Genomic DNA, 16,248 nt, shown 5'->3' on the forward strand with positions numbered 1-16,248 from the left:
TACACAGGGAATGCTATCGATTAGATTTTACCCATATCTCCTTCTTCTCATAAAGATACAGCAAGACCTCGACCACTGTATCATAAAAAGACACAAAGCCTCAAAAGTAATGAAGACTGGAACCCATAGAATCATAGAATGATACAGCATAGAAGGAGGCCATTCGGCCCATCGTGCCTGTGCCAGGTCTTTGGTAGAGCTATCCAATTAATCCCGCTCCCCTGCTCTTTCCCCATAGCCCTGTAAATTTTTCCCTTCAAGTATTTATCCAATTCTCTTTAGAATGTTATTATTGAATCTGCTTCCACCACCCTTTTAGGCAGAGCATTCCAGATCACAACAACTCTCTGTGTAAAAAAACTTTCGTATCATCTGCAAACTTTGAAATTATGCCCTGTAAACTGAAGTCCAGGTTATTTATATATATCAAAATGAGCAGTGGTTGTAATATCGACCCTTACAAAACACCACTGTATACCTCACTCCAGTCTGAAGAACAACTTTTCACCACTACTCTCTGCTTTCTGTCCAGTAGCTAGTAAATTTTCTAACAGTAGAAGTACCCTTTGCAGTATTAGGTATGAATAGTGTGAGCAGCAGACACTTGCAGTACTGCTGCAACTAAAGCAAAATAAACCTGAAATAAAAACAGAAAATGCTGGAAATATTCAGCAGGTCAGGCAGCATCTGTAGAGAGAGAAACAGGGTTAACGTTTCAGGTCGATGACCCTTCATCAGTACTGTGTTGGTCAATGCTCCTGGACAAAGCATTATTCAATGATTATCTTCTGTTTACTATTGCTCAGTCAGATTTCACACCGGCTGGGGGAGACATGAAATTAGAGATGGGGTAGGAATGCAATGGTGGACCTTGCAGTATGATTACCCTGACAATTTTGCTGCAATATTGCCTGATTTGTGATCAGGTAACAAGTATAAGGGAGACTGGAAATATTCAAAGGGATATTGACCAATTAATCAGATAACAGAGAGAAAGACAGACAAATCTTAGCTAGATAAACATAAGCTAATGAATACTGGAACGAGAAAGGTAATCTATGTGCGTACTTTTGTAGAAAGGTTTTTTTTTGGTGTGGGGTTTGTGTCTGGCCAGTCAGGCGTATCTGAGCTGCTCCAGGCCCCGTACGGTTTCGAATCGCTCCCCTTTCTGGTTCTGACCGCCGGACGTATTTCAGTAGCGATGTAGACAAAACGAGACTCGTGGTTGGGTGCAAAGAAGACCAGTATTTTATTGAAATAAAGAATAAATTGCTAGACAGTGAAAATAATAATGAATACAGCACACTTTTACTTACTACAGCACACCTTTACTTAATACAGCACACCTTTACTTAACACAGCACACCTTTACTTAATGCAGCACACTTTTACCTAACGGGGAGGAGAGAAGATGGACACATCGAGGGAAAATTGACAAAAAATGACAATTTAACAAAATTCCCCTTTAATTCCCACCCCTTATACCTATCTAGGTTGCCTTGTAATGGGCCAGAAAGTTTATGCTCACCAGTAAATGCCTGCTCTGTGCCCCTGCCGTCTACCTTTTCTTCTTCACCACCCCAAAGTAGAGATACCCCAGTAATTCAAAAGTAACTACTGGTATTCCATTTCTTTGGGCGGGCTGCTGAGCTGTTCCCTTTGTCGGCAGGGCACCGGAGGCAAGGCGGTAGAGAGAGAGAGAATGGCTTCCTGAGGGGCTATCTTTATACCCCATTGGGAGCCCTTATCTTCGCGCCCAAATCTGGATGTATCTGGGCTCACACAAAAGGGACCGATCTGTCCCCATTGACTGTAATGGGTTTGAATGTGGCTATGATGCGTTTCCCATTCATTTAACTGGTCTGTGAATGGAGCTGACCAGTTTGAAATGTCCCACTGATTTCTCGAGTGCTGGACAAACAAATCCTTAAGTGTTCAGTAAACAGTACTTGAGAACAAGTGTAAACAATCCTCTGTCCTGCGGTTACATTTCAACCGCAATTGATTGACAGCTTCAAGCGCTTAAGCCCTTGAGTCAACCCTGCTGAGGGCTTGTAAACAAATAATCCTTTGTTCCGTGTTGAAAATTTCCTAAACCGCAGTTGATTGACAGTTTCAAGTACTCAGAGGCTGGTATTCTTTTCAATCCTATGTCAGCCAATGATGGGAGATATTCAGACAGGCTGTCTTTCTCCTTTGCCATGAGGCCTGACAGCCATCTTTGATGCTCTGGGGTTTTAAGGTACATTCCAACCAGGTTTTCTTTAATTAAATAATCTTCGGGGGCTGCCGAAATTTTGCGAACCTTACACAATGAAGGATTGTTTGTTGGCAAAAATATAAAAGCAAAAAGATTTGGGTGTGGTTATTAATTATTCATTGAAAGTGCTCCGTCAATATGAAGTTACTATCTACGAGGACTATCAAATACCAAGATACTCCTCAAAGACATTTGATTATAAGTCAAAACAAGTTACAATTTGAACTTGTATCAAGGACAGTGTTACATTGTATATGAGCCAGAGAAAAATGGCAGGACTTATGCTAGGAATTTCCTCAGGGTCTCCCAATTTGCTGCCATAACTGTGATTGAAAACTGTTTACCCGATGTTCCTGCATATCTTCTGCTGAAATTACAGAAATTCCTGGTATTATTTCTTAAGTTATGAAGAGAACTCACAGAATCAAACCAGGACTTACATGAGAAAATATCAAAGGGGCACAAATCAGGATGTAAGGAAGCTACTTAATTTCAATTGGGAGCAGAAATGTGGAAATGAGGAAACGTGTTCAAAATTATTCTATATGGGAAGAAAGCACCCTGGGCTGACCAATGGAAGTTGAAACTAGATAGATATTCAAGTATATGCTTGCTAACCTTGAAAAGTTGGGAGTGAAATTTTACAAGTAAATTTGTTAGAGTATGTGCTAAGGCAAATTAGACTACATCGCTTGAAAGAATGGTGGACGGATTGAGTAGCCTATACTTGTCCAATATTTCCTCATGTTCTTTGTTTGGGTCCTGAAATGCCTTCTAATGGTGCTTATACATGCAGACATATTTATAATTGTCTGATTTATTAAGTAAGTTGATAAAAAAGAATGGATTACTGTGAAATTCATTTTCCAACTATGATCATTTTCTTGACAGCCTGGAAGTTACATCAACTTGCTCGTATGATTATATTGCAATATACGATGGGCCTTCAACATATTCGACTTTGCTTTCAAAAATTTGTCATGGATCAAATCAGACATTTACATCATCGTCCAACAGTATGACAATATTTTTTAGCTCTGATTCCAGTGTAACTAGTCGAGGATTTACTGCAAACTACTACTCTCTGCCAATCAATGATGGTGAGCTTTGTTACACTTCTTGTCTCAAAATTGCAATGTACTTTAAACTAGAAGAATTGTAGATAAATTAGGAATGGATTCTGTTTAATAATGTATTTATTTTTATTATTTTGATAGACACTACTGAAACAGCATCGACAACAGGTACAGTAAAATGTCCTCGAAAATATATTGATCCACATTAGAATGATTAAAGTTCATTACATTTATTTTAAAATTGGTCTCAGCCAGGGCAATGGTAAGGGTGCTACAATTGGCCTCAGTGCCCAGATTAGATAGGGAGGTAAAGAGCAGGTCCAATCAGGGTTCCCACTTCTGATTGCAGTCTAGTAACTGCCATTGGTGAAATCTGTATCAGGCTCAGCTGTGATGCCCCAACAGTTAACCTGTGAACATTCACTGTCAAGGCTCACATAAGACCAACAGTCACTTAAGCGAGGTACTAGAGGGTGGCTTCCAGCTGTGGAACCTTATTCCAACAAGGATTAAATGGGTTCAAGAGAGAAGGTGAGGGTGAGGAAAGGAAAATTGGCAAAGAATATTGGTAGGGGTGAAAGAAAGGAAATGGTTGTTCTTCTGCCATGTATTGCCCCACCTGAACTTATTCATTTCCTTACTGTTAATAGGTGGACCTTGTGGAGGGTATCTTGAAGGTGCCTATGGGTCTTTCAGTAGTCAAGGTTATCCATACTCCTATCCAAATAATGCACGGTGCACTTGGTACATAAGAGTGGACAGAAATCAAGCAATAAAGCTGGAGTTTACTGACATTAGGTAGGTAAAAATGTTTTCACTTTCATATTTTAATGTAAATAATGGCAGGAGTATTTGCTGTCAATTAACTATTGCTGATGGATTTACTTAAATTATTACGGGGGGGTGGTGTGGACCAATAATTTGATGTTGAGTGCCAGAAGTTCTGTGTTAGTATCACATTTTTGGCCCCTGGGCGCATTCTTTTAAACTGAAATATGCCCCACAGAAAGACTTAAGGAGGTATTCTCCATTTTGTCTACAAAAAACAGTATTATAGAAATCTGTTATGTCAGTTTACATCAAAACACCACCCAGAGTTAACTGATGCATCAGATGATCTTTCTCTGGCCGGCTGATACCCAGCTGAATCGAGATCAGCATGCTTCCTGGTCCCAGATGCCGAGTTTTTGAGTTTTGTTTTTCATCCAGAGCTGACATTCAATTAAGAAACGCAGCTCGCTGCCCAGCTAAATGATCTTTAGCTGGTGACGGGCAGGAAGATTAACAGTTATCGGTTTAATATGTAATCCTGTAAAGTCAAAACAGTAAAGAGATTCAACGTAATGCCTGATTCCGTCTCCACATCAATTCTTCCTACTTCATTGAATCCTTGAGTAACCTTTCCAGGGTGAAACGGGGAAATGTTTGGGAGCAATGACCAAAGTTTTTGGGCATCAAAACAGAGGTAACAATTAGTCTTGGGTCGGTTAACCATCACATGGTTGAATGAGCATTCTTTCCTAAATGTGCTCCCAGAAACTACAGTCATTATAGAGATATTTCAGAACTTACTTTCTTACTACAGAATTTTCCATAAGTTGTGGAGAAATTGCAAACTACTGCACTCTTGCTATTTCTAACATCCTCACACTGGTTATATAACTTTCAAGGCCATGAAAATCGGTGACCCTTCCAGTGTATTCCTCTGATAACTTTAATGGAAGTCCATTAGAAGGGACAAAATTAAGATCAGGACTCGCCACATCAGGACTTCTTGTTTTTCCAGTCCTCAGAGGAACCCGGTATCGATGAGACCTGTGGAAATGGGGCCTAACTGGGGTCCAGCCTGGGATTCGGGCCTGGACCCCTGAAGAAAGAGATATCTTTGAAGGAATTATTTCAAAGCAGTCCCTTGGGGAAAGCCATTACTTCTTTCGGGGGCTGGCATCCACCCTCCTCCAGAATTCAGTCTGCCCTTCTTGTGCTGCTGGGCCTGTATTCCCCATGCACAGAGGAAATTCATGGGAAGATTGTAATGAGTTTGGTCCAAATATCACTGAGAGTAATTTCTCCCAAATTGTATCTTTTTAATGCACTTTATTATGTTTATGGATGCAGAAATTGCTTTTTCTGGTTATCAGGGAGAAATCTGTGGACTGGATCTACACAGGGAATGCTATCGATTAGATTTTACCCATATCTCCTTCTTCTCATAAAGATACAGCAAGACCTCGACCACTGTATCATAAAAAGACACAAAGCCTCAAAAGTAATGAAGACTGGAACCCATAGAATCATAGAATGATACAGCATAGAAGGAGGCCATTCGGCCCATCGTGCCTGTGCCAGGTCTTTGGTAGAGCTATCCAATTAATCCCGCTCCCCTGCTCTTTCCCCATAGCCCTGTAAATTTTTCCCTTCAAGTATTTATCCAATTCTCTTTAGAATGTTATTATTGAATCTGCTTCCACCACCCTTTTAGGCAGAGCATTCCAGATCACAACAACTCTCTGTGTAAAAAAACTTTCGTATCATCTGCAAACTTTGAAATTATGCCCTGTAAACTGAAGTCCAGGTTATTTATACATATCAAAATGAGCAGTGGTTGTAATATCGACCCTTACAAAACACCACTGTATACCTCACTCCAGTCTGAAGAACAACTTTTCACCACTACTCTCTGCTTTCTGTCCAGTAGCTAGTAAATTTTCTAACAGTAGAAGTACCCTTTGCAGTATTAGGTATGAATAGTGTGAGCAGCAGACACTTGCAGTACTGCTGCAACTAAAGCAAAATAAACCTGAAATAAAAACAGAAAATGCTGGAAATATTCAGCAGGTCAGGCAGCATCTGTAGAGAGAGAAACAGGGTTAACGTTTCAGGTCGATGACCCTTCATCAGTACTGTGTTGGTCAATGCTCCTGGACAAAGCATTATTCAATGATTATCTTCTGTTTACTATTGCTCAGTCAGATTTCACACCGGCTGGGGGAGACATGAAATTAGAGATGGGGTAGGAATGCAATGGTGGACCTTGCAGTATGATTACCCTGACAATTTTGCTGCAATATTGCCTGATTTGTGATCAGGTAACAAGTATAAGGGAGACTGGAAATATTCAAAGGGATATTGACCAATTAATCAGATAACAGAGAGAAAGACAGACAAATCTTAGCTGGATAAACATAAGCTAATGAATACTGGAACGAGAAAGGTAATCTATGTGCGTACTTTTGTAGAAAGGTTTTTTTTTGGTGTGGGGTTTGTGTCTGGCCAGTCAGGCGTATCTGAGCTGCTCCAGGCCCCGTGCAGTTTCGAATCGCTCCCCTTTCTGGTTCTGACCGCCGGACGTATTTCAGTAGCGATGTAGACAAAACGAGACTCGTGGTTGGGTGCAAAGAAGACCAGTATTTTATTGAAATAAAGAATAAATTGCTAGACAGTGAAAATAATAATGAATACAGCACACTTTTACTTACTACAGCACACCTTTACTTAATACAGCACACCTTTACTTAACACAGCACACCTTTACTTAATGCAGCACACTTTTACCTAACGGGGAGGAGAGAAGACGGACACATCGAGGGAAAATTGACAAAAAATGACAATTTAACAAAATTCCCCTTTAATTCCCACCCCTTATACCTATCTAGGTTGCCTTGTAATGGGCCAGAAAGTTTATGCTCACCAGTAAACGCCTGCTCTGTGCCCCTGCCGTCTACCTTTTCTTCTTCACCACCCCGAAGTAGAGATACCCCAGTAATTCAAAAGTAACTACTGGTATTCCATTTCTTTGGGCGGGCTGCTGAGCTGTTCCCTTTGTCGGCAGGGCACCGGAGGCAAGGCGGTAGAGAGAGAGAGAATGGCTTCCTGAGGGGCTATCTTTATACCCCATTGGGAGCCCTTATCTTCGCGCCCAAATCTGGATGTATCTGGGCTCACACAAAAGGGACCGATCTGTCCCCATTGACTGTAATGGGTTTGAATGTGGCTATGATGCGTTTCCCATTCATTTAACTGGTCTGTGAATGGATCTGACCAGTTTGAAATGTCCCACTGATTTCTCGAGTGCTGGACAAACAAATCCTTAAGTGTTCAGTAAACAGTACTTGAGAACAAGTGTAAACAATCCTCTGTCCTGCGGTTACATTTCAACCGCAATTGATTGACAGCTTCAAGCGCTTAAGCCCTTGAGTCAACCCTGCTGAGGGCTTGTAAACAAATAATCCTTTGTTCCGTGTTGAAAATTTCCTAAACCGCAGTTGATTGACAGTTTCAAGTACTCAGAGGCTGGTATTCTTTTCAATCCTATGTCAGCCAATGATGGGAGATATTCAGACAGGCTGTCTTTCTCCTTTGCCATGAGGCCTGACAGCCATCTTTGATGCTCTGGGGTTTTAAGGTACATTCCAACCAGGTGTTCTTTAATTAAATAATCTTCGGGGGCTGCCGAAATTTTGCGAACCTTACACAATGAAGGATTGTTTGTTGGCAAAAATATAAAAGCAAAAAGATTTGGGTGTGATTATTAATTATTCATTGAAAGTGCTCCGTCAATATGAAGTTACTATCTACGAGGACAATCAAATACCAAGATACTCCTCAAAGACATTTGATTATAAGTCAAAACAAGTTACAATTTGAACTTGTATCAAGGACAGTGTTACATTGTATATGAGCCAGAGAAGAATGGCAGGACTTATGCTAGGAATTTCCTCAGGGTCTCCCAATTTGCTGCCATAACTGTGATTGAAAACTGTTTATCGGTCCACCCGATGTTCCTGCATATCTTCTGCTGAAATTACAGAAATTCCTGGTATTATTTCTTAAGTTATGAAGAGAACTCACAGAATCAAACCAGGACTTACATGAGAAAATATCAAAGGGGCACAAATCAGGATGTAAGGAAGCTACTTAATTTCAATTGGGAGCAGAAATGTGGAAATGAGGAAACGTGTTCAAAATTATTCTATATGGGAAGAAAGCACCCTGGGCTGACCAATGGAAGTTGAAACTAGATAGATATTCAAGTATATGCTTGCTAACCTTGAAAAGTTGGGAGTGAAATTTTACAAGTAAATTTGTTAGAGTATGTGCTAAGGCAAATTAGACTACATCGCTTGAAAGAATGGTGGACGGATTGAGTAGCCTATACTTGTCCAATATTTCCTCATGTTCTTTGTTTGGGTCCTGAAATGCCTTCTAATGGTGCTTATACATGCAGACATATTTATAATTGTCTGATTTATTAAGTAAGTTGATAAAAAAGAATGGATTACTGTGAAATTCATTTTCCAACTATGATCATTTTCTTGACAGCCTGGAAGTTACATCAACTTGCTCGTATGATTATATTGCAATATACGATGGGCCTTCAACATATTCGACTTTGCTTTCAAAAATTTGTCATGGATCAAATCAGACATTTACATCATCGTCCAACAGTATGACAATATTTTTTAGCTCTGATTCCAGTGTAACTAGTCGAGGATTTACTGCAAACTACTACTCTCTGCCAATCAATGATGGTGAGCTTTGTTACACTTCTTGTCTCAAAATTGCAATGTACTTTAAACTAGAAGAATTGTAGATAAATTAGGAATGGATTCTGTTTAATAATGTATTTATTTTTATTATTTTGATAGACACTACTGAAACAGCATCGACAACAGGTACAGTAAAATGTCCTCGAAAATATATTGATCCACATTAGAATGATTAAAGTTCATTACATTTATTTTAAAATTGGTCTCAGCCAGGGCAATGGTAAGGGTGCTACAATGGGCCTCAGTGCCCAGATTAGATAGGGAGGTAAAGAGCAGGTCCAATCAGGGTTCCCACTTCTGATTGCAGTCTAGTAACTGCCATTGGTGAAATCTGTATCAGGCTCAGCTGTGATGCCCCAACAGTTAACCTGTGAACATTCACTGTCAAGGCTCACATAAGACCAACAGTCACTTAAGCGAGGTACTAGAGGGTGGCTTCCAGCTGTGGAACCTTATTCCAACAAGGATTAAATGGGTTCAAGAGAGAAGGTGAGGGTGAGGAAAGGAAAATTGGCAAAGAATATTGGTAGGGGTGAAAGAAAGGAAATGGTTGTTCTTCTGCCATGTATTGCCCCACCTGAACTTATTCATTTCCTTACTGTTAATAGGTGGATCTTGTGGAGGGTATCTTGAAGGTGCCTATGGGTCTTTCAGTAGTCAAGGTTATCCATACTCCTATCCAAATAATGCACGGTGCACTTGGTACATAAGAGTGGACAGAAATCAAGCAATAAAGCTGGAGTTTACTGACATTAGGTAGGTAAAAATGTTTTCACTTTCATATTTTAATGTAAATAATGGCAGGAGTATTTGCTGTCAATTAACTATTGCTGATGGATTTACTTAAATTATTACGGGGGGGTGGTGTGGACCAATAATTTGATGTTGAGTGCCAGAAGTTCTGTGTTAGTATCACATTTTTGGCCCCTGGGCGCATTCTTTTAAACTGAAATATGCCCCACAGAAAGACTTAAGGAGGTATTCTCCATTTTGTCTACAAAAAACAGTATTATAGAAATCTGTTATGTCAGTTTACATCAAAACACCACCCAGAGCTAACTGATGCATCAGATGATCTTTCTCTGGCCGGCTGATACCCAGCTGAATCGAGATCAGCATGCTTCCTGGTCCCAGATGCCGAGTTTTTGAGTTTTGTTTTTCATCCAGAGCTGACATTCAATTAAGAAACGCAGCTCGCTGCCCAGCTAAATGATCTTTAGCTGGTGGCGGGCAGGAAGATTAACAGTTATCGGTTTAATATGTAATCCTGTAAAGTCAAAACAGTAAAGAGATTCAACGTAATGCCTGATTCCGTCTCCACATCAATTCTTCCTACTTCATTGAATCCTTGAGTAACCTTTCCAGGGTGAAACGGGGAAATGTTTGGGAGCAATGACCAAAGTTTTTGGGCATCAAAACAGAGGTAACAATTAGTCTTGGGTCGGTTAACCATCACATGGTTGAATGAGCATTCTTTCCTAAATGTGCTCCCAGAAACTACAGTCATTATAGAGATATTTCAGAACTTACTTTCTTACTACAGAATTTTCCATAAGTTGTGGAGAAATTGCAAACTACTGCACTCTTGCTATTTCTAACATCCTCACACTGGTTATATAACTTTCAAGGCCATGAAAATCGGTGACCCTTCCAGTGTATTCCTCTGATAACTTTAATGGAAGTCCATTAGAAGGGACAAAATTAAGATCAGGACTCGCCACATCAGGACTTCTTGTTTTTCCAGTCCTCAGAGGAACCCGGTATCGATGAGACCTGTGGAAATGGGGCCTAACTGGGGTCCAGCCTGGGATTCGGGCCTGGACCCCTGAAGAAAGAGATATCTTTGAAGGAATTATTTCAAAGCAGTCCCTTGGGGAAAGCCATTACTTCTTTCGGGGGCTGGCATCCACCCTCCTCCAGAATTCAGTCTGCCCTTCTTGTGCTGCTGGGCCTGTATTCCCCATGCACAGAGGAAATTCATGGGAAGATTGTAATGAGTTTGGTCCAAATATCACTGAGAGTAATTTCTCCCAAATTGTATCTTTTTAATGCACTTTATTATGTTTATGGATGCAGAAATTGCTTTTTCTGGTTATCAGGGAGAAATCTGTGGACTGGATCTACACAGGGAATGCTATCGATTAGATTTTACCCATATCTCCTTCTTCTCATAAAGATACAGCAAGACCTCGACCACTGTATCATAAAAAGACACAAAGCCTCAAAAGTAATGAAGACTGGAACCCATAGAATCATAGAATGATACAGCATAGAAGGAGGCCATTCGGCCCATCGTGCCTGTGCCAGGTCTTTGGTAGAGCTATCCAATTAATCCCGCTCCCCTGCTCTTTCCCCATAGCCCTGTAAATTTTTCCCTTCAAGTATTTATCCAATTCTCTTTAGAATGTTATTATTGAATCTGCTTCCACCACCCTTTTAGGCAGAGCATTCCAGATCACAACAACTCTCTGTGTAAAAAAACTTTCGTATCATCTGCAAACTTTGAAATTATGCCCTGTAAACTGAAGTCCAGGTTATTTATATATATCAAAATGAGCAGTGGTTGTAATATCGACCCTTACAAAACACCACTGTATACCTCACTCCAGTCTGAAGAACAACTTTTCACCACTACTCTCTGCTTTCTGTCCAGTAGCTAGTAAATTTTCTAACAGTAGAAGTACCCTTTGCCGTATTAGGTATGAATAGTGTGAGCAGCAGACACTTGCAGTACTGCTGCAACTAAAGCAAAATAAACCTGAAATAAAAACAGAAAATGCTGGAAATATTCAGCAGGTCAGGCAGCATCTGTAGAGAGAGAAACAGGGTTAACGTTTCAGGTCGATGACCCTTCATCAGTACTGTGTTGGTCAATGCTCCTGGACAAAGCATTATTCAATGATTATCTTCTGTTTACTATTGCTCAGTCAGATTTCACACCGGCTGGGGGAGACATGAAATTAGAGATGGGGTAGGAATGCAATGGTGGACCTTGCAGTATGATTACCCTGACAATTTTGCTGCAATATTGCCTGATTTGTGATCAGGTAACAAGTATAAGGGAGACTGGAAATATTCAAAGGGATATTGACCAATTAATCAGATAACAGAGAGAAAGACAGACAAATCTTAGCTAGATAAACATAAGCTAATGAATACTGGAACGAGAAAGGTAATCTATGTGCGTACTTTTGTAGAAAGGTTTTTTTTTGGTGTGGGGTTTGTGTCTGGCCAGTCAGGCGTATCTGAGCTGCTCCAGGCCCCGTGCGGTTTCGAATCGCTCCCCTTTCTGGTTCTGACCGCCGGACGTATTTCAGTAGCGATGTAGACAAAACGAGACTCGTGGTTGGGTGCAAAGAAGACCAGTATTTTATTGAAATAAAGAATAAATTGCTAGACAGTGAAAATAATAATGAATACAGCACACTTTTACTTACTACAGCACACCTTTACTTAATACAGCACACCTTTACTTAACACAGCACACCTTTACTTAATGCAGCACACTTTTACCTAACGGGGAGGAGAGAAGACGGACACATCGAGGGAAAATTGACAAAAAATGACAATTTAACAAAATTCCCCTTTAATTCCCACCCCTTATACCTATCTAGGTTGCCTTGTAATGGGCCAGAAAGTTTATGCTCACCAGTAAACGCCTGCTCTGTGCCCCTGCCATCTACCTTTTCTTCTTCACCACCCCGAAGTAGAGATACCCCAGTAATTCAAAAGTAACTACTGGTATTCCATTTCTTTGGGCGGGCTGCTGAGCTGTTCCCTTTGTCGGCAGGGCACCGGAGGCAAGGCGGTAGAGAGAGAGAGAATGGCTTCCTGAGGGGCTATCTTTATACCCCATTGGGAGCCCTTATCTTCGCGCCCAAATCTGGATGTATCTGGGCTCACACAAAAGGGACCGATCTGTCCCCATTGACTGTAATGGGTTTGAATGTGGCTATGATGCGTTTCCCATTCATTTAACTGGTCTGTGAATGGAGCTGACCAGTTTGAAATGTCCCACTGATTTCTCGAGTGCTGGACAAACAAATCCTTAAGTGTTCAGTAAACAGTACTTGAGAACAAGTGTAAACAATCCTCTGTCCTGCGGTTACATTTCAACCGCAATTGATTGACAGCTTCAAGCGCTTAAGCCCTTGAGTCAACCCTGCTGAGGGCTTGTAAACAAATAATCCTTTGTTCCGTGTTGAAAATTTCCTAAACCGCAGTTGATTGACAGTTTCAAGTACTCAGAGGCTGGTATTCTTTTCAATCCTATGTCAGCCAATGATGGGAGATATTCAGACAGGCTGTCTTTCTCCTTTGCCATGAGGCCTGACAGCCATCTTTGATGCTCTGGGGTTTTAAGGTACATTCCAACCAGGTTTTCTTTAATTAAATAATCTTCGGGGGCTGCCGAAATTTTGCGAACCTTACACAATGAAGGATTGTTTGTTGGCAAAAATATAAAAGCAAAAAGATTTGGGTGTGGTTATTAATTATTCATTGAAAGTGCTCCGTCAATATGAAGTTACTATCTACGAGGACAATCAAATACCAAGATACTCCTCAAAGACATTTGATTATAAGTCAAAACAAGTTACAATTTGAACTTGTATCAAGGACAGTGTTACATTGTATATGAGCCAGAGAAGAATGGCAGGACTTATGCTAGGAATTTCCTCAGGGTCTCCCAATTTGCTGCCATAACTGTGATTGAAAACTGTTTATCGGTCCACCCGATGTTCCTGCATATCTTCTGCTGAAATTACAGAAATTCCTGGTATTATTTCTTAAGTTATGAAGAGAACTCACAGAATCAAACCAGGACTTACATGAGAAAATATCAAAGGGGCACAAATCAGGATGTAAGGAAGCTACTTAATTTCAATTGGGAGCAGAAATGTGGAAATGAGGAAACGTGTTCAAAATTATTCTATATGGGAAGAAAGCACCCTGGGCTGACCAATGGAAGTTGAAACTAGATAGATATTCAAGTATATGCTTGCTAACCTTGAAAAGTTGGGAGTGAAATTTTACAAGATAATTTGTTAGAGTATGTGCTAAGGCAAATTATACTACATCGCTTGAAAGAATGGTGGACGGATTGAGTAGCCTATACTTGTCCAATATTTCCTCATGTTCTTTGTTTGGGTCCTGAAATGCCTTCTAATGGTGCTTATACATGCAGACATATTTATAATTGTCTGATTTATTAAGTAAGTTGATAAAAAAGAATGGATTACTGTGAAATTCATTTTCCAACTATGATCATTTTCTTGACAGCCTGGAAGTTACATCAACTTGCTCGTATGATTATATTGCAATATACGATGGGCCTTCAACATATTCGACTTTGCTTTCAAAAATTTGTCATGGATCAAATCAGACATTTACATCATCGTCCAACAGTATGACAATATTTTTTAGCTCTGATTCCAGTGTAACTAGTCGAGGATTTACTGCAAACTACTACTCTCTGCCAATCAATGATGGTGAGCTTTGTTACACTTCTTGTCTCAAAATTGCAATGTACTTTAAACTAGAAGAATTGTAGATAAATTAGGAATGGATTCTGTTTAATAATGTATTTATTTTTATTATTTTGATAGACACTACTGAAACAGCATCGACAACAGGTACAGTAAAATGTCCTCGAAAATATATTGATCCACATTAGAATGATTAAAGTTCATTACATTTATTTTAAAATTGGTCTCAGCCAGGGCAATGGTAAGGGTGCTACAATGGGCCTCAGTGCCCAGATTAGATAGGGAGGTAAAGAGCAGGTCCAATCAGGGTTCCCACTTCTGATTGCAGTCTAGTAACTGCCATTGGTGAAATCTGTATCAGGCTCAGCTGTGATGCCCCAACAGTTAACCTGTGAACATTCACTGTCAAGGCTCACATAAGACCAACAGTCACTTAAGCGAGGTACTAGAGGGTGGCTTCCAGCTGTGGAACCTTATTCCAACAAGGATTAAATGGGTTCAAGAGAGAAGGTGAGGGTGAGGAAAGGAAAATTGGCAAAGAATATTGGTAGGGGTGAAAGAAAGGAAATGGTTGTTCTTCTGCCATGTATTGCCCCACCTGAACTTATTCATTTCCTTACTGTTAATAGGTGGATCTTGTGGAGGGTATCTTGAAGGTGCCTATGGGTCTTTCAGTAGTCAAGGTTATCCATACTCCTATCCAAATAATGCACGGTGCACTTGGTACATAAGAGTGGACAGAAATCAAGCAATAAAGCTGGAGTTTACTGACATTAGGTAGGTAAAAATGTTTTCACTTTCATATTTTAATGTAAATAATGGCAGGAGTATTTGCTGTCAATTAACTATTGCTGATGGATTTACTTAAATTATTACGGGGGGGTGGTGTGGACCAATAATTTGATGTTGAGTGCCAGAAGTTCTGTGTTAGTATCACATTTTTGGCCCCTGGGCGCATTCTTTTAAACTGAAATATGCCCCACAGAAAGACTTAAGGAGGTATTCTCCATTTTGTCTACAAAAAACAATATTATAGAAATCTGTTATGTCAGTTTACATCAAAACACCACCCAGAGCTAACTGATGCATCAGATGATCTTTCTCTGGCCGGCTGATACCCAGCTGAATTGAGATCAGCATGCTTCCTGGTCCCAGATGCCGAGTTTTTGAGTTTTGTTTTTCATCCAGAGCTGACATTCAATTAAGAAACGCAGCTCGCTGCCCAGCTAAATGATCTTTAGCTGGTGGCGGGCAGGAAGATTAACAGTTATCGGTTTAATATGTAATCCTGTAAAGTCAAAACAGTAAAGAGATTCAACGTAATGCCTGATTCCGTCTCCACATCAATTCTTCCTACTTCATTGAATCCTTGAGTAACCTTTCCAGGGTGAAACGGGGAAATGTTTGGGAGCAATGACCAAAGTTTTTGGGCATCAAAACAGAGGTAACAATTAGTCTTGGGTCGGTTAACCATCACATGGTTGAATGAGCATTCTTTCCTAAATGTGCTCCCAGAAACTACAGTCATTATAGAGATATTTCAGAACTTACTTTCTTACTACAGAATTTTCCATAAGTTGTGGAGAAATTGCAAACTACTGCACTCTTGCTATTTCTAACATCCTCACACTGGTTATATAACTTTCAAGGCCATGAAAATCGGTGACCCTTCCAGTGTATTCCTCTGATAACTTTAATGGAAGTCCATTAGAAGGGACAAAATTAAGATCAGGACTCGCCACATCAGGACTTCTGGTTTTTCCAGTCCTCAGAGGAACCCGGTATCGATGAGACCTGTGGAAATGGGGCCTAACTGGGGTCCAGCCTGGGATTCGGGCCTGGACCCCTGAAGAAAGAGATATCTTTGAAGGAATTAT

General features: G+C 40.3%; 1 protein-coding gene across 1 annotated transcript in view; it reads left to right on the forward strand.

Annotated features, from left to right (window-relative positions):
- The window catches only part of LOC147113464 (cubilin-like), a 196,199-nt gene that overhangs the window by 83,370 nt on the left and 96,581 nt on the right, over positions 1 to 16,248 (forward strand). Inside the window, 6 exon segments of the mRNA XM_085996127.1 lie at positions 3,152 to 3,360; positions 3,987 to 4,134; positions 8,659 to 8,867; positions 9,494 to 9,641; positions 14,166 to 14,374; positions 15,001 to 15,148. Coding sequence (XP_085852253.1) covers positions 3,152 to 3,360; positions 3,987 to 4,134; positions 8,659 to 8,867; positions 9,494 to 9,641; positions 14,166 to 14,374; positions 15,001 to 15,148 — 1,071 coding nt within the window.

Source organism: Somniosus microcephalus, chromosome 8 (assembly GCF_052327205.1).
Source record: "Somniosus microcephalus isolate GS21.2 chromosome 8, FLI_Smic_1.0, whole genome shotgun sequence".
NCBI lineage: Eukaryota > Metazoa > Chordata > Chondrichthyes > Squaliformes > Somniosidae > Somniosus > Somniosus microcephalus.